General features: G+C 37.8%; 1 protein-coding gene across 2 annotated transcripts; it reads left to right on the top strand.

The window, feature by feature from the left end:
* The first annotated feature begins 30 nt into the window (after positions 1 to 30).
* On the top strand, positions 31 to 19,716 carry KLRG1 (killer cell lectin like receptor G1). Of its 2 annotated transcripts, XM_028533237.2 has the most exons (5): positions 31 to 210; positions 1,821 to 1,925; positions 5,165 to 5,334; positions 18,031 to 18,131; positions 18,647 to 19,716. In XM_028533237.2, the coding sequence occupies exons 1-5, from the start codon at positions 123 to 125 to the stop codon at positions 18,756 to 18,758; spliced, it is 576 nt and encodes a 191-aa protein (XP_028389038.1). In that variant the 5' UTR covers positions 31 to 122; the 3' UTR covers positions 18,759 to 19,716. The 2 variants fall into 2 exon arrangements, with proteins under 2 accessions (XP_028389038.1, XP_035875261.1); XM_036019368.1 differs by lacking the exon at positions 1,821 to 1,925 and having other exon boundaries at positions 33 to 210.
* Positions 19,717 to 22,068: the final 2,352 nt, after the last annotated feature.

Genomic DNA, 22,068 nt, shown 5'->3' with positions numbered 1-22,068 from the left:
CTTGTAAAAAAAACCCTACAAGTTTCCTGCTAGCAGTTTACAGATTGGGCTATTTCCTCACTGGCGCACATCTCCCCATACTTCTCTAATTTGACTTTCTCAGCTGAAGTGAAAGATACTAGATGGAGATTATTGACAATGCTCTTTATTCTCCACTGGAATTGTCTACTGCACCCCAAGCCCAGAATGACTACAGACCACAGCAAAAAAGTAAGTAAACATAGTCTGGAAAACTGTGCGTAGTTACCATAGGCTAAGGGATGAATGGGAGGTAGAATAAGTTTTGAGTAGAGGATGCAGAAAAATTGAAGGTAATTTGAGGGTATATGTTAGTTTCAGTTCGAAGTCCAAAACTGGAATGTGAAAATTTGGTATATGGTCAAGGATCAGACCTTAGATCTCAGGTAGAGTCTTTTCTAACGGTTCACTTCTATGATCTCATCTATGAAACCCCAGCTAGGGCAGTTCTGTTATTCTTTATTGCTCTTGAACTAAAGCAGGAACTGTGTGTGTGTGTGTGTGTGTGTGTGTGTGTGTGTGTGTGTGGTGGGTACTTATCCCTTTAGTAAAGTCTTGAGTAAACCAGCTGTTTAAATTACAGGTAGTTCTGTTTTTCTGTGAGGTGAGGACAAGTATAAGACTTTGGCAGAAGAAAAACTGATTCACATATTAAGTAAGAGAATGTAAATTTATATACTGATGTGAGAGAAATATCAATTGGTTGAACCCAAAAGATAGGTATGTGCCCTGACTTGGAATTGAATGCACAGCCTACTGGTGTACAGGACAACGCTCCAACCAACTCAGCCACACGGGCCAGAGCTCAACTATATATCTTGGCAGTCATTCCAAATCCATTAAAAACGTGTCTTAGCCCTGGCTGGCATAGTTCAGTGGATTGAGCTTGGGCTGTGAACCAAAGTGTCACAAGTTTGATTCCCAGTCAGGGTACATGCCTGGGTTGCAGGCCATGACCCCCAGCAACCGCACATTGATGTTTCTCTCTCTCTCTCTCTCTCTCCCTTCCCTCTTTAAAAATAAATAAATAAAATCTTAACCCCCCCAAACATGTTTTTATTCCTTTGTTAGAAGCTGCATATTATGTTATGAATATATTAAAATGTATTTGATGTCTTATTCAATAGACATTGAAACTGAATTCAATCTTTTTCTCCTATGAATATTGTTGCCATGAATAGCCTTACAAATACAACATTTTGCACATGGGTATCTGTATGAGAAATTTATCAACAGGAAGTTGTTAAGTAAAGGATAAATGCTTTTGCAATTTTGGTGGACATTGCCAAATTGTCCTCCAAAAAGTTTGCAACAATTTATATGCTCACTATTGAAACATGAGACGGTGTGAGCCAAAATTTAAGAGGAAAAAGTATTCACTTCTTCAAAAGAAGTAATCTTGAAAAAAATTTTAAAACTTTTTTTTAGATTAAAAAATATTTTTAGAGAGAGGGGAAGGGAGGGAGAAAGAAGGAGAAAAACATCGGTTGCCTCTCCCCTGACAGGAAATCAAGGGAATCAACTGGTAACCTTTTGCTTTGTAGGACAACACCCAACTGAGTCACACTGATCAGGACAGAAAAAAAGTATTCTTAACTTGATAAATATAGCTTGTAACTTGATAGAGATGGTTACTCTAGACTTTAGAACAAGTTCTTGACAGATCCAAGATCTTTAGGGTGGGGGTCTCAGTTCCTACTAGGCCAAATTGCTTCAAGATCCCAGATATCCTTCCCTCACCTTTTCTTTTCCTTTATTTTTAATTATGACTCAGGATTTTGCTTGGGATTCTGTTCTTGCAGCTTCTTCTTCCAGGTGCTCTTTCTCTCGTCGTATGATAATAGCTTCGGGGCTTCTGAGTGCCGTTCTTTTGAGTGTGCTGCTATGCATATGGATTCTGTGCCGGAGTAAGTGTTAATTTAAACCAAAGTCAATCTTTCATTGTATCCATGTATTCACTTTGTGTTATAAAAGCAATATAACATAGCAGAAAATTTGAATAATGAAAAATAATTTCAACAAAATAATTCATCTCTTGTAAACAACAGTTTCTGGGTGTAGCCTCCTAGTGTTTCACTACATGTTTTCATGTAAGTGTTTATTCTCTTCATAGAATTTCAGTCAAGTTCTCTAAAATCTCCCCACCTTCTTCTTCTTCTTTTTTTTTTTTTTAAGTAAGGCTGGTTATAGTTGTAATCAAAGCATGCTAACAATTTTATATATTGCTTTATAATTCTATATTGTGTCATAAACATTTTCCTACCTACTGTCATGTTTATCATGGTAATAATTATTGTTTACTTTTCACATTATAAATATGTCATAATTTAATTAAACATATGTATATTTCCAATTAGAGAGCATTTACATTTTATAAAATGAACTTTTCTAGATTTAGTTCTTCTAGGTCCTTACGTATGATGATCCAGAAGGCCCTTCATTTATTGTTTCACAATCCAGAGTCCTAATTTAGATTTATGTTATCTGGGGATGATTGTTAGTGACATGTTTTATAGACTATTCATTAGGATTCTAAGGGGTCAGCCCCAGGACCAGTCAGCACCTCAGATCCAAGTCCTACTTTTGACAGAAGGAGATTCCTAGGGAATCTGGGAAATTCTTATTCAGGCTGGGTAATGTTATAGTTGCATGGAAAAAAGCACAAATATATAAGGTGCCAACTTTAAGCTTAATCTCTAGAACCCTATATTGGTTCCATGCCAGGGCTATCCATACAAAAGTTGTCTAATCTTTACATTAAAAAGGATGACTTTCCCACTTTTTAATTCTCAGATCTGGAATAGATACTGTCCACGTAAGAAACAGCCAAATCTATAGAGAACTTTTATAAAAGTTTATTTGAGCCAAAATTGACAATTGCCAGGAAGCAAGATCCAAATGCTTCAGAGAATAACATTTTTGCAGTTTCTTTTTTCATTTTTTAGAAGATCTTATTTGTTTATTTTTAGAGAGAGGGGAAAGGAGGAAGAGAGGGAGAGAAACATCAATGGGTTGCCTCTCATACACCCCCAACTGGGGACCTGGCTTGCAACCCAGGCATGTGCTGTGACCAGAGATGGAAGTGTCAACCTTTCAGTTCGCAGACCAGTGCTCTATCCACTGAGCCACACCAGCTGGGGTTTTCGGGTTCTTTAATGTATTTAAAATTAAGAAGATTACATGAAGGTGGGAGACAATAGCAAGGTGGGGATTGGATTATAGGCTAGTTAAGATTATGTGCTCGCTTGAGGGTGGTTATGCCTTTGAGAGGTATTGTTTTTTCAGCATTTGGAAAGTGTATTAACCTAGATGCACAGGAAAAACGGACAGGGTTTACTTTAAAACCTTTCACTGAAGAATTTACAGGCCTGGGATGTGAGTACCTACCATGACCTGCCCAGGCAGGAATTTATGATCAGGCCACCCTGCGAGGTTATTTTTCGTAGAACTCCTTTCTCGTCCACAGTACATAGTCAGTGTTCACTTATGTACCTACATGTGTGTTCACTTGATATAATGGCTCATCTTTGCCCACTCTGCTTATGGTAAGTTTATATAAATATGTTTCATGGAAGTAAAAAATTAATACAATTGTGGAATATTGGTTAAAATGACCTTGAAAATTTATTTAGTTCCCTTTTATTTTCACAGACCTATGATTCAACCATTTTAAAGGAATGAGAATGCTCTGTATTTTCTTTAGTATCCGATACTCTTCCCTTTCAGAAAATTTTTTTCAATACCTGAAGTAAATTTTTTTGCTGAAATGTCTTTTATTCAATTTGCAATGATGATAGACAATCATATTTCTGACACAAAAATCAAACTACACTTTAGTTTAGTTACATTTGCTCTTTCTAGTTTCTGTCCTTTTCTTTTGCATTATTATGGAGCGTCAGGTTGGGCCTTCTGAAAGATTCTGCCTAATTGAAGCAATGTGTGTTATGCAGTTACATAGTGTATATGCTGAGCCTATATAGATAGTACACTGACACATATGCAAATGCAGTAATCTTATCTGATGGGTTTATCACATGTGCATAAATATCACTAGCACAAGTAGCTACTCTCTTCACAGTTCTCAGCAGATTATTCCCATTTCCTCCCCTGCCCCTTCAGTCTCCATCCCATCCTTGTTTAGAGGAATGTACAGTAGTAGTGATGGAGCTGGATGTAATGAGGTATTTAACTTGAGGCCGTGCATTTGTTGCAGGAGAAACCCATTTATTCTTGCAGACACAGTAAAGAATTATAGATCAGCAAGTTTTTTAGTACAGAAGCAGGGTTATCAGTGGTATGTTCTCTTGGAAGAGAACAGGCCTTGCTGAGGTGAGGGCAAAAGACATAGGTTCAGGGCATGGCAAGGTGAAGGTGGCATTAGGCAAGGGCAAGGGTGGTCAGAGCAAGGGTGGCAAGAGCCCCAGGTCCTTTGTTCTGAGGACTTATATAGTTGGTGGCACAGGGGTGAAGAAGTTGCATATTGATTGATGGGTAAAAGTGGTGCCAGCTTTCCTGGGGGGGACTTGGCTACCCAAACTTAGCTATGTGTAGGGGTCTGTTAGCCTGAATCCTTATCTTGCATTAGACTCTATTTGTCCATCTTATTGTAAAACAGGTATGTAACTGGAGGCAGTTAATTAAAGTTGGGGCAGTTACCCAAAATTATTAATGGGCTCTTTCTGTAAGTTTTAGGGACTCCCTGTAAAGGAGATTGTAACCAGAGATCGGCAATTAACCAAAGTAGTGTTATGGGCTTCTTCTTTGGGCTCTGTGGGCAGGCCTTGGGATGAACACACAGTTTCAAGGCTTTCTTTCCCAGATAGTGAAAATGACACATAGAATTTCAAGGGTTTCCCTCCTCCCATCTAACATAGCTTTTCTTGTGATGTTGGAACACCTGGCAATATTATTGGACCAGGCTCAGGGCTGCTGAGTTAGTGGGTGAGACATGTCTCCCTCCTCTTCCCTGACTTGCTTAACCATCTCTCTTACCTAACACATTCTTGTGCATCTCTTTAAACCTTAATCTGGAAGGTGGTGGGACAGGGAAGACACTTGTGACTGTCACATTCCATTTTATCTCCCATTTCATTTCCCAGACAGAGTGGTCCATAAAGATTATGAACCAGGTCCTCTTCCTTTCTAGGTTCCAAGCACACCACTTGTGCCAGCTGTCATTGCTGCCCAGACTTCTGGATGGGGTATGGTGACCATTGTTATTATTTCTCAAGGAAGAAAAAGAACTGGAATTCTAGTCTGGAATTCTGCCTAGCCAAAGGCTCACAACTCCTTATGTTTACAGACAACCAGGAAATGGTAAATGCAAACATTTAGTGAATGTAGGTTGTTTTCTTGGTGAATGCTGTTTAAATCTATCATGTATGCTCTTTCAATGAACGAAAGGAGTATCTTTCTCTCTCCTCTTTCTTTCCCTTCTTTCCTCTTCTTCTCCCTCTCCCTCTGCCTCCTCCTTGCTCACTCCTTATTTGGCCTGACCCGACAACCTTCAGTTATAGAAACCTAGATGTTTGCATAGGATATATGTGTGCACATTGGAGGTGGAAGAGTGATGAGTATGTTACAGAGGGAAATTGGACCTGAAGTACAGGTCTAATAAAAGACTCATTAGATCCAGAAACATACGGGCCCAACAACAAGGAGGCAGCAGGTTCCTATGTGAGAGCTTGTGGGACTTGGGGGTGAGAAGGGAGACAGCATGGGGGCGAAGAGACTATGGCAAGGGCTTAAATGCCTTTCATTTAATATTTGTCCTTCATTCATTGGAATCTAGTGAGTTCCAGGCTAAGAAGCATTTGGGGGTGGGTTAGGGTGTATAAAGAGAAAGCAGTTACAGAAAGTTGGGAAAGAAGGAAGGCAACTCGTGTGTGTGTGTGTATGTGTGTGTATGAGAGAGAGAGAGAGAGAGAGAGAGAGAGAGAGAGAGAGAGAGAGAGAGAGAGAGAGAGAGAAAGAGAGAGAGAGATCTTAAGCTCCTTTCAGAGTTAAGCTGGTGGGCTCCACTCAGGCTCCTCTCAGATCCTTTCTGTCTAGCCTGCTGGAGGAGAGCTCTTTATTAATCCTACAGCATCTCAAGGTAATATAAGGAGTAACATCCTGTGGATACCTGGTAAAAACTCAAATTCCAACTTAATGTAAACAACATACACAAAGAAAATAAGAAATCCTAGCATGGCTTTTAGTGCAAAATCATACACATGATTTTTGTGTATTACCATTGCTTTCTATATTTTGGAGGGGGATAGAATCAAGATATAGAAAACAGCTTATTAAAAATTCAATTATATTAACATCCCTAGTGGAAATTCAGGGAGATAATTACTCTAAGTCAATTGGGGAGAACATATAGTTCCTAGATTTTATAATATCCCACTAAAAAAAAGATTAAAGCATCTACATTCTTGTTTTCTATCAAAGAAATGCTTTTTCCTCTGAAATTTTGCATAGACTGTAACTCCAAATCAGCCCAGCCCCGTGACTTACTTTTCCTTTATGCCTTTCCTAAACTAGGTGGCAGAATGTATTTGGGATGTAAAATTTTATTTTATGGCACCTGGTAACAGTAACCTTGCTTTCTGGGCCTTTTTGCAGTAACTTTTATTCTCAGTCTGATAAAGCTGCTTCCGAGGACTTGAACTGACTGAAATCAATAGCAGAAGTGAGCAAAGAGCTTGAAACATTGCTCGGCAACTACTGATAAACAGAATAGCGAGTCATAATGCAAGGCACTGCCGCAGAGAATCGTGGTGCGGCAGCTGCTACAGACTATGCCATGTGAGAATGAGATGCAGAGGGAAAGGGCTGAGGTACGGAGAGTGTCTGGGAGTTGTGGATATGTCAGTGTCCCCAAGGTCCCCTGGTGGAATGGAGTAGCTATTAGAGGAATTTTGCGTTTCTTTTCTGTCTTTGCTTTTTCTGGACCTTGCCTCTGCTGTTACATAAGTGGAATGGAGTTAGATTGGCTGTATTTCCAAAACTGGTTTATTTTCTCTTAAGGCCCTTCGGTTCAAATGGGTACTTCAGAAGGTGGAGTGTCCCTGAGAGATTTAATAGCAACCACAGATAAGTTTTGCTTTTGACATTCCTTTGGTCCTCTGGCTTAAATTTTTTTTCTCTGCCTCAGCTTTTGTCAGATTCTATAGAACCAACTCGACTTATTTTTCGTTTGATAAGCCTCTTGTACTACTATCATTATTTTGTTTCAAAGGGAAGATTTACATACCATGTTAAGGTTTACTTGATATTCCTAGTATCATACTTAGGTCTGAATGGCAACCAAAAGAGCATATGGGTATATTAAAATGGAAGTTTTCAAACTGGCCTTCCCCTGGTGGAGAGTACTGCTAGGGAATTACGTTGCTATGTGCTGGGTGCTACAGGACATATACCCCACCTTTTATATTCAGCTATAGCAGAGTATAAAAACAATAATAGAAACTGACTTGTATTGAGCACTTGCTATATGCCAGGTATTTTATCTATATTATTCTTAATCTTCATAGCAAAGTAGAATTCAACACCTCCATTTCACTGATGAGTACAAATCCAAGGTCACAAATCTGACAAAGCCAGTTCCTCTCCCCCTTCTCCTCCTCCTCCATCTTCTTCTCCTCCTTCTCTTTCTTCTTTGGGAGCCAGATTTTAAACTCCACTTTAGCCCACCCTTTAAAGTCACTTACAGAAATACTGTATTTGACAGCTTCTAGAATCTGTCTTGTATATGCTGAAAAACGAGATAAAAATCTTCCTATTAATTGCCTTCTGTTGTCTTTTCTTTCCTATATATTTAAAAAAATGATTTGAATTTGAAATCTGGAATGTACATGATATGGTCCATGGGATTTAAAGACTTTTAAAATGGTCAAGTGTTCACTTATCTCTGTCTTTTCTCTTGGACTTTAAGATTTGGGTGGAAATGGAAGAGAGTATAAGGGGGATAAATGGTAATGGAAAAAATAAAATAAATAAAGATTTACTTTACTTCAAAATAAAGTAAAGTCATTGCTTTAACTACTTTACCTGAAAAGGGTCTGGAGATTGAAGAAAAACATATTAATGCTATTATTTAAAAATATATCAGATGTGTAATAAAATAAATAAAGATTTATTTTATTTTTTAAGAAAATAAAACGAAACTGAAATTGGAATTACTATGTTATTTCCTTAAGTTTCTGTTCATATATGATATCTGGCCTTTGTTGTTCGTCCTGCTTTTTGAATTTATCTTTAGGTTTTAGATATATTCAAATCCTTGATTTTTGTTCTTATTTTACCCCCACAAAGCTCAGTTTATTTTGGTTGGTAGCATTTTTTCCTTAGAGTTGTTGAAGTATTATTCAAAAAGTACACATTTGGTAGAGAGTTCCTTGTGGAAATTTTTTTGTTTCTTAAGATTTGTCCTGATGCTCCCTACCTCACAGTATCTTTCTTCTTCATTACCATAATTTGAGGTGATCTAATTAGAGTTTACTGTTTTAACAACCTAGTCACTTCAACTATCTTTCCCACTAGAATTTATGACTTTGGGATTGTTTTTGTCTTCTCCCTGGTTTTTCTTGTATTTAGGGTTTAAATCTAATTATATGCATATTTTCCTTCTTTGGAGACTGCAGTACAAACACTACAACAAATTGGTCACTTTTCCCCATATTTTAAAGTCGAATCAGGTAATGGGAAGAGCTTAGTTTCTTTCAGACATTATGAGTCTATTTTTACTACAGTACTTACTACGTGAACTCAAGCAATTTTCTTAACCTCTTTAACTTTCCATTTCCTTATGTACCAAGTGAAGAAAGATTTTTCCGGAATTGTTATAAATATTAAGTGAGAAAAATCTATATGGAAATTTCTTTAACATAGTAGGAATTAATTATAGTATTTCTTTTCCACTTGAATTCTCCTTGTCACTCAAAATAAACTCCAGAGCCAGAATAACTTTTGTTTTTCTCTTCTGTTTCTTAAGACATGAAATTGTGGTAAAATATGTATCACAGAGTAAACTATGACGTGTTTAACTGAGTATGTCCCTTATGAGGGAACCTGAAATGGTATGTTGGAAGATGGAAAGAAATGACTGGAAACACGGGGCGGATTATAAAGAAATTGTTTCACTGTGGAGGTCTTCCTGATCTGGTAACTTGTGTGTCCTCTATCATCCTATCTTTACAAACAGATCAAGCAACCAGCGTGAGTTTTACACCAAGCATAGGTGTGGTAGATAGGTTAAGATATCTCTTTCTATCTTTTCTTTTTAAACTTAAAAAATGCATAGTATAGAATTTAACATTTAGCCATTTTCAAGTGTACAGTTAAGTGGCATTAAGTACAGCTCCTTTGTTGTGTTACCACCACCACCGTTTAGCTCTAGAATCCATTGTCCCCAGCAGAAACTTGGTCCCCATTAAACAGTAACTCCATGTTTTCTCCTTCCCCCTAACCACCTTTCTACTTTTTGTCTCTCTGAGTTTGCCTATTAGATCTTTTTAGACATGCATTATTTCAAGGTTCATTCATGCAGTAGCATTTACCAGAGTTTTATTCCTTTATATGGCTGAATCATATTCCATTATATGAATATATCACATTTTGCTTATCCATTGTTTGTTGATGGACAGTTTTTTATGATCTTTTAAAGTGCTCTGGTTTATAGAACAAGGCTTATTTAAGTATTGTACACATACACAAAATTATAGGGAAAATGTTTATCAATATGAAAGTCATAATTGGTAGCCTGTCAGTTTTTGAACTCTCTTAATGTATTTGCATATTTTGATTAAAAAAAAAAGTTTACTGTATTTTTTCCATTACCATTTAGTCACTGTATACAACCCCGTGCCCCCAGCAATCACCACACTGTTGTCCATGTCCATGAGTCCTTTTTCCTTTTTTGCTCCATCCTTCCACCCTTAACCTTGCCCCGCCACCCCAGCTGTCATCCTGCTCTCCATCTATGAGTTTGGCCTCATGTTCCTTGTTAGTGCAATTTGTTCATTAGATTCCACCTATGAGTGAAATCATATGGTATTTGTCTTTCTCTGACTGGCTTATTTCACTTGGCATAATTTTCTGCATATTTTGATATGACAGTAATCCAGGTTTACTTAATAAAGGATATCTAAAAAGTCTGGAAACAGGAAAAACTTATTTAAAAATAATACGTACAAGTAATATGCTCAGTGTGTTTTTATTCAACTTCTGGACACATTTTCAGCTGAAATAACTCTAAATTTAAGCAATAGATTAAATTGAGTTTAGACTTTATGGGTGCTCTGTATTGTACTATTTTCAAATTTTTAGCTATGTTCATTGATTTAACTACTTTACCTGGAAAGGGCCTGGAGATGGAAGAAAAACATATTAATGCTGTTATTTAAAAATATATCAGACATATTGTTTAAAAATATGTTTATCCTATGTTTCTAGGCTTTTTGGTCATCCTGTAATTATGTTCTGGGTTTTTTTTAAAGATTTTATTTATTCATTTAGAGAGAATGGAAGGGAAGGAGAAAGAGAGGGCAAGAAACATCACTGTGTGGTTGCCTCTCACATGGTCCCTCACTGGGGACCTGGCCTGCAACCCAGGCATGCACCCTGACTGGGAATTGAACTGGTGACCCTTTGGTTCTCATCCTGAGCTCAAACCACTGAGCTACACCAGCCAGGGCCTATGTTCTGCATTTTTAAAAATCATATATCATTGTTTCATTCTTGTTTTCAAACAATATGTTGTTCTAGGTGTTTATTTTTTTTAAATTCTGTATTATTTTTGTTATGTCTTATTTTATATTCTAAGACAAAATTTTTATTTTCAATTTTTATGCAGCTATGAGCATATTTATGTAAATTATTTTCCTTGAGGTCATTTCTTTAGGATGTGGTCTCTGAAATTAAATTAGCCAGTCAAAGACATGGCCAATTTAGTAGCTTTGATATATTGGTAGTTTACCTCTTTATGGGTTGAAATAATAGATGTGCTCCATAAACCACATTAATTTCAGATGTTTAAGGAATATATTCTGCACATTAAAATACATTAATTACAATTTTAAAGTATTACCTGCAAAAGTGTGTGTGTAAGGTATAAATATTGACTTAAAAAAAAAGAAAAAGGACAGAAAAATGTACCTAATTTTATATGTTTGGGTTCTGTCTTCATCTTGCATTTAGGTTTTGAATTTTTTCCCTTCTACAATATAATCAAACATTACAAACTCTAAAGTCACTTAACACCTAACTTCTTTAGTTCACACCTTCTCTAGAGGTCACGAGTTGAATTAAGTAAGTCTTTGTTTATACCTCTATGCTGTTCTACACACACACACACACACACACACACATTATCCACGAATACACAGAATATAAGAATTACATTCTGGTTTTAAAAGCTTCTTCCAGGGGAAAGGTGTTCAAGTGAAAGCACTTCACTAAGATTTTACTGTCCACCCTCACCAGTGAGAAGTGGCGACTTAGAGTTTTGTCCAGCTCTTCAGAGTACTCAGTGCAGGATTGGCACTGGTAAGCAGCATTCTCTAAGCCTAGCTCTTCAGATGCTAAATGAGGTTTCTGAGCAAGTCTTTATTCATTTGTGTGCTTTATTATTACAGTTGTCATTACTTTTATTGTGAGGAGAGGAAGAAAGAATTGCATCGCTTTTTCTTATAATTCCATTGGAGAAATGAGGAAAAACTAATTTCCCCTAATTTAACTAATCCTTTGTAGCATATTGTTTAAGAAATGCATAAATGGTTTCAAGCTATTCTGAAAATTAAGATATTATTTCATCTCTCTTATCCTTCCTGTATTCTTCAGTTTACTCCCCTACCCCCAACATACACAATTAAGTACTCAGTGAGGGTAAAGTAAAAAATGCAGAGACCTTGCATTCAAAAGGTTTTAATCTCTTGTAGCATAAGACTAGACTCTATATTCTTGAATTCTATAAATAGTATTGGACATAATTTCATGTATTTTTTCTAGGTGCCGGGGATATAGTAATAACTAAGGGCTGTTGCTATTAGTCAGAGGAAAGACAGACAACCATTAAACAAATAAATATGTTGCTATGTGCTTTCAAGAAAATGAAGCAGTATGTTATAATAGCGAATGTAGGTACTATTCTAGATTGACCAGTTAAGGAAAGCATCTTTAAGGGTAATTTTTGAGCTGATGCCTAGATCTGAATGAAAGCCCTGTAAAAATCTAGAGAAAGGGTATTCCAGGCAGAGGGAAAGCTAGGTAAAGACCCTAAAGTAAAAACGACCTCGGCGTGTTCAGAGAACAGGAAGAAGGCTCATGTGACTGGAAACTAGTAAGTGAATAAAGAATGTTGGAAGGGGCCAGGTCGTATAAGATCTTGTAATACATAGGAAGGATTTTATATTTTATTTTAAGTGAAAATGGAAATTATTGGAGAGCATTAATCAGAGGCACAATATGATTTTATTTATTAGTAGAAAGGGAGAGTCATATAATGCAAACATTTAACACTGAGAGAGAAAATTTGATACTTATTTAATAAGGAGCCTTGAGTAGTAGATACTTTACCTCATGAAAACCAGCTTCCTAATTTATAAAGGTGAGGTTGATAATATTTGCATTCCTTCCAGGGTTGTCAAGAATTTTATAATTGGAAAGAAATCCTAGGAACTCTCTAAGCTAAATAAATCCTCACAAGGAAACTGAGGCTCTGCCAGGTTAAGCAACTTGTTCATCTTCAGATAGCAGGGACAGAGCTAGCTAGTGATAAGCACTGGTATATTGTTTTTGTTTTGTTTTCCTAGATGCCATACTGCATATCCAGCACGTCAAGTGAAATTAGCAGTAGAATGAAAAGGGATTTTGTAAACGCTCAAGTACCATGCGTAATGAGACATAATTGTTTTCAGGGTACTTTACCCTGAGAAGACAAGCTGTCGTAGGAGGTCGATTATTTAGGAAGGAAGTTCTAGTGAACAAGTTGTGCTGGTTTTTCTAACAACCACGTGTATTCAGTGGAAATCAGAATTGAAATCTGGTGAAGAGAAAATAGAAGTTATTGTGAAAATGGCAAATAGCACAAAAGATTTTGTTCTATTTTTGTTATGTACTGCATATTTGTGACCTTCTAAAATTCACCTGTTGAATCCTTAATCCCCAATGTGTTGGCATTTGGAGATGGGCCTTTGGGAGGTAATTAGATCACGAGGGTGGGGCACTCATCATGGAATTAGTGCTCCAATAGGAAGAGAAATGAGTTTGCCTTTCTCTCTATTCTCTACCAAAGGAGCAGATACAATGAGAAGACAGCTGCCTGCAAGTCAGAAAGCAGGTTCTCATCAGACATCAGATTTACCGGCACCTTGATCTTGGACTTCCCAGTCTCCCGACTGTGAGAAATAAATGTCCATTGTTTTGGTCACCCAGTCTATGGTAATTTGTCATAGCTGCCCAAGCCAAGACATTCTCCTTTAGTGTCTTTACTGGGAGTGCAAAGAGGCTTTATGCTCTTCTTGACATTAGAAGAGAAACTCTTTGATCATTTAATTATGCTAGCAAAAGTTTCCAAGTAGGGAAAGGAAGCTATAGTCTAGAGAGAGCATTAGGAGCACTGTTCTAGCATTCTTACTTTTTAGTAACCATCTTTCTGGAGTAGAATAAAAAGGGCATCATAATGGGACTTCTGGTGGTATTGTAATAATCCTAGAGGGTTGAAATCTCACTGCTTTCTTAGTAGCTTCTGGATAAAAAAGAGTATTTTCTTTCAAAGGTATTCAACTAAGTAAGCTGTCAATAGAAAATACCGATACATTTAAATGAACAAAAATGTGTATATTTGGAACAAAATGAGGATGTTTAAAAACGCTTTTTCCTGAAATTTAAAGAAGAAAATAATTTTCTTTGATTTTTAAGAAACTTTTAGAGGAGGTTTTTCAGAAGGCCTGAAGGAAGTCCAGGAATATCCTGCCATCTTGGATCTCCCTCTTCTAGCCCAGGTTTTAGGATATCTGACCTTGGGTATAATGAAAAACAAAATGTATTAGCTTTAATAAACATTTTTATTCATACATCATCCTGTTCTGTAGCAACATCAAAACCCTAAGGAAGTAACAAATATTGGAATTTAATGTTATAATAAAAGCTCAAGTTGTCATCGTGGCTTGTTTCATCAAAGGGGATGTACAGTGTCTTAGCTGGCTGAGTGAGTGCGATTCTTGGCACCTCCTATGGGTCTCACACTGTTTTCAGGTCTAGTGAGAGTGCGGTTTAAAGAGAGAGATGAGATACAGTAAGATGGACTCTATCAGTAGAAGACATGCCAAGATCTTAGCTTCTAAGTCCAAGTCCTACCCTTAAATAACCATGAAACAACATATCTCATTGCCTCGTTTGAGCCTCTATTCCTCTGAAGGAGAGAAGTTTACAGAGCAGGGAGAGGAATCAAGCTCATTGAATTTGAGAACACGACTTTCTGTGTAATGGCTACTGCCGGATGACATGGCAGATTATCTCAAAGCACTGGTACAGGAAGGAGGTGTGAGGCAAATGATCAGTCAGGAAATGATCATGAGACCAAGTTATGGTCTTTTTCTTTAACATCTATCAGATCAAACAGCAACTTAGTGGAAACTAAACCAACTCACTGAACAAAAACACTAAAAAACAAGTTTGCTGGGAAATAGGAGGAACTGTAAACAATTTAAATGCTTTCTTATTAGTTTTCCATTTTCTTTCACAAGGGATTTGCAGTGACTTCAGGGAATTAGAATAAGAAGTAAAGAGAAGATCCAGGCAGCTATCTCATTAGTTATATATACAGTATTTGCTGGACACACAGAGACTTCAGTTATCGATACTCATGAATGCTACTGCATACATTCATGCTTGCCCACAACACATAGCCAGGAGATTTTGCTATGTGTTAAGGCACATATGAATGCTTTTGAATATTCATTCACACTGTAAAACATATAGAAACACTGAGGTTCTTATCTTGCTTTCCTGGTTTCCCATTAATTTTTTGGTCTTCAGACTTAGAGTATTAGCTTCTCGCTCATGAACAAACACAATACCCCTCATACTAACATCACATCAGGGGAAATTAAACATCACAACAAAACTCTGTAACAAAATCCCAGGTGATCATTTGTTGCAAAATATATTCACTACACTAACACCAAATCCTACAACAAAATTGATCTTCTGGGGTTTATCCTTTATCTTATTTCATTTATAGAGGCAATTCCCTCATGATATAAACTGTATTTCAATGTCAGACTCTACAGAGGAAAGAATCTTTTTTCTGTTCTAATAGGTAGTCAACTTAACTTTACCTTAAGCTGTTTCCTTAAGATCTGTTTTTTTTTCCTTGTCTTATATAAGTTTGCTGAGAACTTAGGATATGGGAGTTTAGTAGAAAAAGAAAATAAATTAGCTGTAGGCTTAATAATAGTTCATGTATTAAATGATAATGAAAAAGGTGACTGCTTCCCCAGCAGTATTTAGTTTTTTCTTTCTTTTTAAATATATTTTGTTGATTATGCTATTACAGTTGTCCCATTTCCCCCTTTACTCCCCTCCACCCTCTCCCACCCACATCCCCCCTTTAGTCATGTCCATGTGTCATACTTATAATTTCTTTAGCTTCTACATTTCCCATACTATTCTTGCCCTCCCCCTATTTATTTTCAACCTACAATCTATGCTACTTATTCTCTGTACCTTTTCCCCCTCTCTCCTCCTCCCATTTCCCTGTTGATAACCCTTCATGTGATCTCCATTTCTGTGGTTCTGTTCCTGTTCTAGTTGTTTGCTTAGTTTCTTTTGGTTTTGCTTTAGGCATGGTTGTTAATAATTGTGAGTTTGCTGGCTTTTTACTATACATGTTTTTTTTTTATCTTTTTTTTCTTAGATAAGTCCCTTTAACATTTCATAAAATAAGGGCTTGGCGATGATGAACTCCTTCAACTTGACCTTATCTGAGAAGCACTTTATCTGCCCTTGCATTCTAAATGAAAGCTTAGCTGGATAGAGCAATCTTGGATATAGGTCCTTGCCTTTCATGAGTTGGAATATTTCTTTCCAGTCCCTTCTTGCCTGTAAGGTCTCTTTTGAGAAATCAGCTGACAGTCTTATGGGAACTCCTTTGTAGGTTACTGTCCCCTTATCTCTTGCTGCTTCTAGGATTCTCTCCTTCAGTTTTATCTTGGCCAATGTAATTATGATGTGCCTTGGTGTGTTTCTTCTTGGGTCCAAATTCTTTGGGGCTCTCTGAGCTTCTTGGATTTCCTGGAAGTCTATTTCCTTTGCCAGAACGGGGAAGTTCTCCTTTACTATTTGTTCAAATACGTGTTCAATCTGTTGCTTTTCCTCTTCCCCTTCTGGTACCCCTATAATTCGGATGTTGGAACGTTTAAAGATGTCCTGGAGCTTCCTAAGCTTCTCCTCGTTTTTTTTTTTGAATTCTTATTTCTTCATTCTTTCCTGTTTGGTTGTTTTTTTCTTCCTTCTGGTCCACTCTATTGTTTTGAGTCCCAGTTTCCTTCCCTTCACTATTGGTTTCCCGTGCATCTTCCTTCATCTCTTTTATGGTAACCTGCATTTTTTCATCTAATTTGCACACAAAATCAACCAATTCTGTGAGCTTCCTGATCACCAGTGTTTTGAACTGTGCATCTGATAGACTGGCTATCTCTTGGTGGCTCAAAAGGATGAGTCCTGGGGCATTGATCTGTTCTTCTGTTTGAGACATCTCTCTCTCTCTTTTTTATTTTTTTGGTCTGGTCGCTCCTGTGAGGGTGAGGGGCAGAGACTTAGGTGTTTACCAGGGCTGGGCACCCCAGTTGCTAGATTGTGAAGTTGTATGTGGGGGCGGGGGCGGGAGGGAACAATGGTGGTAGCTCCATTCTCCGTTGGACCTTAGTCCTTTCTCTGAGATCCTGGGTTGTGCATTCTGCCCTGCTCCACAATCGCTGCTTCACTGGGTCTGCCGGCTGCCGCTTGCGTACTCAGGGTCCACCCGCTGTGATCTTACACACCTCAGATGCTTTACACTCCCCTAGTTGCCTTATGCGTCCAACTCTCTCTGCTCTCCTCACTGTGACCCGCGCCATGCCCCACACCCAGCTGCTCCTCTCCACCCCTCCTACTGGTCTAGATGAATGGGTCTACTTCAACTTCTTGGCTGTCCAACTTCCATTCAGATAAATTCTCTGTCAGCTTTGGGTGTTATTCTGCCTCTAAATTGTTGTTGTTCTAATCTTGGTTGTGCGTGGAGGTACGGTGCATCCACCTATGCCTCTATCTTGGCTGAAAGTCCAGCTTTTTTTCTTTCAAAGTTATCTGAATACCTACCAGGTGCTCCCTGCAATCAAGAAGGCAGCTGCAAGAGAAGGTAGAAATGTCATATTTATCTTATCTGTTATATTAAGAATGCAATTACAGACATACAGGTCAATTCTAGGAAGCGATACACTCTGCAAGCAACAAATCTCTAGAATTAGAATTTAGAAGAGAGAATAGTTTATCTGAAGTACGTGGTTGTTTTAGTCAGCTTGGACTGTTATAACGAAGTACCATAGACTGGGTTGCTTAAACCACAGACATTTATGTTTCACAGTTCTCAAGGTTGGGAAGTTCAAGATCAAGGTGCTAGAAGATTCAGTTCCTGGTGAGAGAGCCTTCTTAATGGCTTACAGACAACCACCTTTGCATTTTGTCCTCACATAGTAGAGGGAAATTGAGCTCTGGCCTCTTCATATAAAGACACTGATTCTTTCTTTAGTGAGGGCCCACCCTAATGACTTCATCTAGACTTAATTACCTCTGAAAGGCCCCACCCCCAAATTCCATCAAAGTGGAGGTTGGAGCTTGAACATAAAATCTGGGGGGACACAAATATTCAGTCCATAATGATGGTGATAGAGAGGGTGTAAGGAATAAATGTTTGACTATAACACTGTGTCTCTTCTTTGTTTTTTGCATCTTTCTTGCTTTTTTCATCTTCAATCTCTCTCTTAGAACCTGCTCAAAAGTTTCTTGGATGAAGACTTTTACTGGATTGGTCTGAGGAACAATTCTGGCTGGAGGTGGGAAGATGGATCAGTCTTAAACTTCTCAAGGTAAGAGGCTTCAAAGGTGGGGGAGAGATAGATTATGTGAACTAGATCACAAATAGATGAAGAAGAGAGGAAAAAAAATAGGGAGTAGGGAAGGAAATGAACAGTGGGTAAGGACAAAAAAAGATGACATTTAGAAAAAAAGATTTCATTTATTTATTTTAGAGAGGGGGCAGGGAAGGAGAAAGAGAGGGAGAGAAATAACGATGTATGGTTGCTTGCTGCAGGCCCCTCTCTGGCCTACAACCCAGGCAGGCATGTGCGCTGACTGAGAATTGAACCGATGACCCTTTGGTTTGCAGTCCCATGCTCAATCCATTGAACTATACCAGCCAGGGCAAAAGATGCCATTTTAAAGAGAGGATAATGAACATTTTTTTTTATTCTGCTGTGTTTTGGTTGCTAAGAGAAATGGGGTCTGAATAGGGAGAAAGAATTTGCTTATTTTTTTATTCTTTCATGCCTTCCAACTTCTTTACTTTGTATGTCACCTTGATTATTTTTCTGATTTCTTATAGGATTCTTTCAAACAGCTTGGTACAGAAGTGTGGTACCATTGGCAAAGATGGTCTCCGGGCCTCTAGCTGTGAAGTTCCTTTACAATGGGCCTGTAAGAAGGTCAGACTTTGATAGACTGTCAGATCTGTCACTAAAAGGAGGGAACCACCTCTGGATAGCCAAGAGTGTATATTTAGTGAATGCTGAACTTTCTAGGATATCCTACTAGATGTAAGATTAATGTAGCTTCCTGGGATTAATGGTTTATTGCTGGTGCTCTTTGAGAGTACTTAGATATTATCTTAACAAATGCATAAAGTTTGTTTTTAATATTTCTCATTCAAGTGACTAATGCTGCCTCCTTCATCTCCACATCCACCCTTTTGTCAAAAATTTCTCTTTTCTATGTTATTTTCTGAGCTGATCTGATGAAATCTGTGCAAATATGTACTATAGCTAATGTTCTAGAGAGTTTTTATGTGTGCTAGTGGGTTGACATGTTACTTTTTCCCTGGTAATATATTCTTATGTCAAGAGTGGCCTTGTGCAGATAAAGCTTTATTCTAAAGAATGATGGATGCTAAAGAGGATGAGAGCAGGGTGGGGTTTTCTTCACACTTACTTAAAGTCCCAGCCATGACCTAATTTAGTTTTGTTGAGTATGCATAAACCAGTATGTGACTATATTTTCTGTGCTGTAAATGTATGATTTGTATGTTAATTTATCACAGTGGTCTTTATGATAAAACATTTTTATAGAAGAAAATTTATAGAAGCAGTTTAGGTGGTTGATCTTTGAATTATTTTATGCACAAGTGCCTCAAAGTTGAGAAAAAAGTTATTATTTTTTCTTAGTAGGATTTAGACATAGATAAGTGAGAAGGTGCTGTTTAAAGATGTAGAAGTGAGTAAGGAGGGAGACCACAATCCTGTACTGCTGATGACACTGTATTGTAATCTGTTTACTTATCTTTCTCTTTATAGTTTTTTTTAGGATGTGGACTCTATCTTATCCACCATTGTATCCCAAACACCTACAATAGTGCTTGTATCAGTGAATATTAAATAAAAGAATTAATCTTAAAATAAAGAAGAATTTAAAAATTCTTGTTCACTCTGGCCTAGTGGCTCAGTTGGTTGGAGCGTTGTCCAGTACATCAAAAGTTGCATGTTCGATCCCTGGTTGGGCACACATGGGAGGCAACCAATAGATGTTTATCTCTCTTCTCTTCCTCTCTCTAAAATCAATAAAGAACATATCCCTGGTTAAAATTAAAAACAAATTTAAGTATATTTTATTGATTATGCTATTACGGTTCCATTTTTTTCTCCCCTTTATCCCCCTCTGCCCTTCATCCCCCCTCGCTCCAGCATCCCCCCTCCTCAGTTCACTCCAAGGGTTGTACATACAAGTTCTTTGGCTTCTCTGTTTCCTATACTATTCTTAACCTCCCCTGTCTATTTTTTGCTTATATTATGCTTCTTATTCCCTGTACCTTCCCCCATTCTCCCTCACCCCACCCCGACTGATAGCCCTTCATGTGACCCCCACTTATGTGATTTTGTTCCTGCTCCAGTTGTTTGTTTAGTTTTTGTTTTTTAGGTTCAATTGTTGATAGTTGTGAGTTTGCTGTCATTTTACTGTTCATAGTTTTGATCTTCTTTTTCTTAGATAAATCCCTTTAACATTTCATATAATAAGGGCTTGGTGATGATGAACTCCTTTAACTTGACCTTATCTGGGAAGCACTTTATCTGCCCTTCCATTCTAAAGGATAGCTTAGCTGGATAGAGTAATCTTGGATGTAGTTCCTTGCCTTTCATGACTTGGAATACTTCTTTCTAGTCCCTTCTTGCCTGCAAGGTTTCTTTTGAGAAATCAGCTGATAGTTTTATGGGAACTCCTTGGGATGTAACTCTGTCCTCTCCTCTTGCCGCTTTTAAGATTATCTCCTTATCTTTAATCTTGGGTAACTTAATTATTATGTGTCTTGGTGTGTTTTTTCTTGTATCCAACTTGTTTGGGACTCTCCGAGTGTCCTGGATTTGCATATCTATTTCCTTCACCAGATTGGGGAAGTATTCCTTCATTATATGTTCAAATAAGTTTTTAGTTTCTTGCTCTTCCTCTTTTTTTTCTGGCACCCCTATGGTTTGGATGTTGAATTATTTAAAGTTGTCCCAGAGATTCCTAAGCTTCTCCTCATTTTTTAAAATTCTTGTTTCTTCATTCTGTTTCAGTTGAATGTTCATTTCTTCCTTTTGTTTCAAATCATTTATTTGAGTCCTGGTTTCTTTCCCTTCACTGTTGGTTCCCTGTATATTTTCCTTTATTTCACTTTGTATAGCCTTCATTTCTTCCTTTATTTTGTGACCAAACTCAATCATTTTCTGTAAGCATCCTGATTACCACTGTTTTGAACTCTGCACCTGATAGGTTGTCTATCTCCTGACTGATTAGTTCTTTTTCTGGAGTTTTGATCTGTTGTTTCATTTGTGCCATATTTCTTTGTCTTGTTGCACCTGTTACGTTGTAAGGAGCAGAGACTTAGGTATTCGCTGGGGTGGGGCAACCCACTTTGCTGTGTTGTAGTGCTATATGTGGGGGAGGGGTTAGAATGATGTCACTTGCTAGGTTGCTCGGTTCTTGCCCCACTTTCTGTCATATCCCTTGCCTCCCACAAGCAGATTGTGCCCTTTCAGGTGCTTATTCCCAGGTGGGTGGTTTTGTGTATGTTCTAGGACCCTGTGGGTCTCTCCAACTAACTCTCCTGTGAGGCTGGGAGTTTCTCCTGCCACCTCAACTCCCACAGGTTTTTGCAGTCAGAGGTTTTGAGGCTCTATTTCCCCACATTGGAACCCTGCATTGCATGGTCTGTCTTGCTCCTCAGTTGTTCCTCCTGGCTTATCTGGACACGAATGTTGGATATCCCAGTTCACCAGCTACCACCTTGCTGTGTGTCCTCTCCACCCTGGCTTCCTGACTCCACCTGTCTTGGTGTGGAGCCTGGATTAATGTTTCTTCTTTAACGCCTTGGTTGTTGGATTTCCATGCAGTTTGACTTTCTGGTGGTTCTGGTTGTTTTTTGTTTTTAAATTGACTGTTATCCGTTTTTTGGTTATGTGAGGAAGTAAAGTGTATCTACCTTTGCCTCCATCTTGGCCAGGACTATATTATCAAATTTAAAAATTAAAAAAAAATTCTAACTGTAGTTGTTTCTGTTAGTACATGAATTAATTAGAGGGATTAAGGACAAGAAACACAATACAGTCAAATCTCAGTTCTTGAATATCTCCCATCTCAGACAATTTGGTTTTCAATCAGGTTGCTCACAGAGAAAATGTCTCAGTTGTTGATCAAACAACTCTTTCATGAGGATACCTGTATGATCAGTTATGTGTCTCTCAGGTGACAAAAGATATTTGATTTTGAACAAATCAT

This window comes from Phyllostomus discolor, chromosome 2, assembly GCF_004126475.2.
Source record: "Phyllostomus discolor isolate MPI-MPIP mPhyDis1 chromosome 2, mPhyDis1.pri.v3, whole genome shotgun sequence".
NCBI classification, from domain to species: Eukaryota; Metazoa; Chordata; class Mammalia; order Chiroptera; family Phyllostomidae; genus Phyllostomus; species Phyllostomus discolor.
The sequence above is the reverse complement of the archived record's forward strand: the minus strand, read 5'-3'. Positions and strand labels throughout refer to the sequence as shown.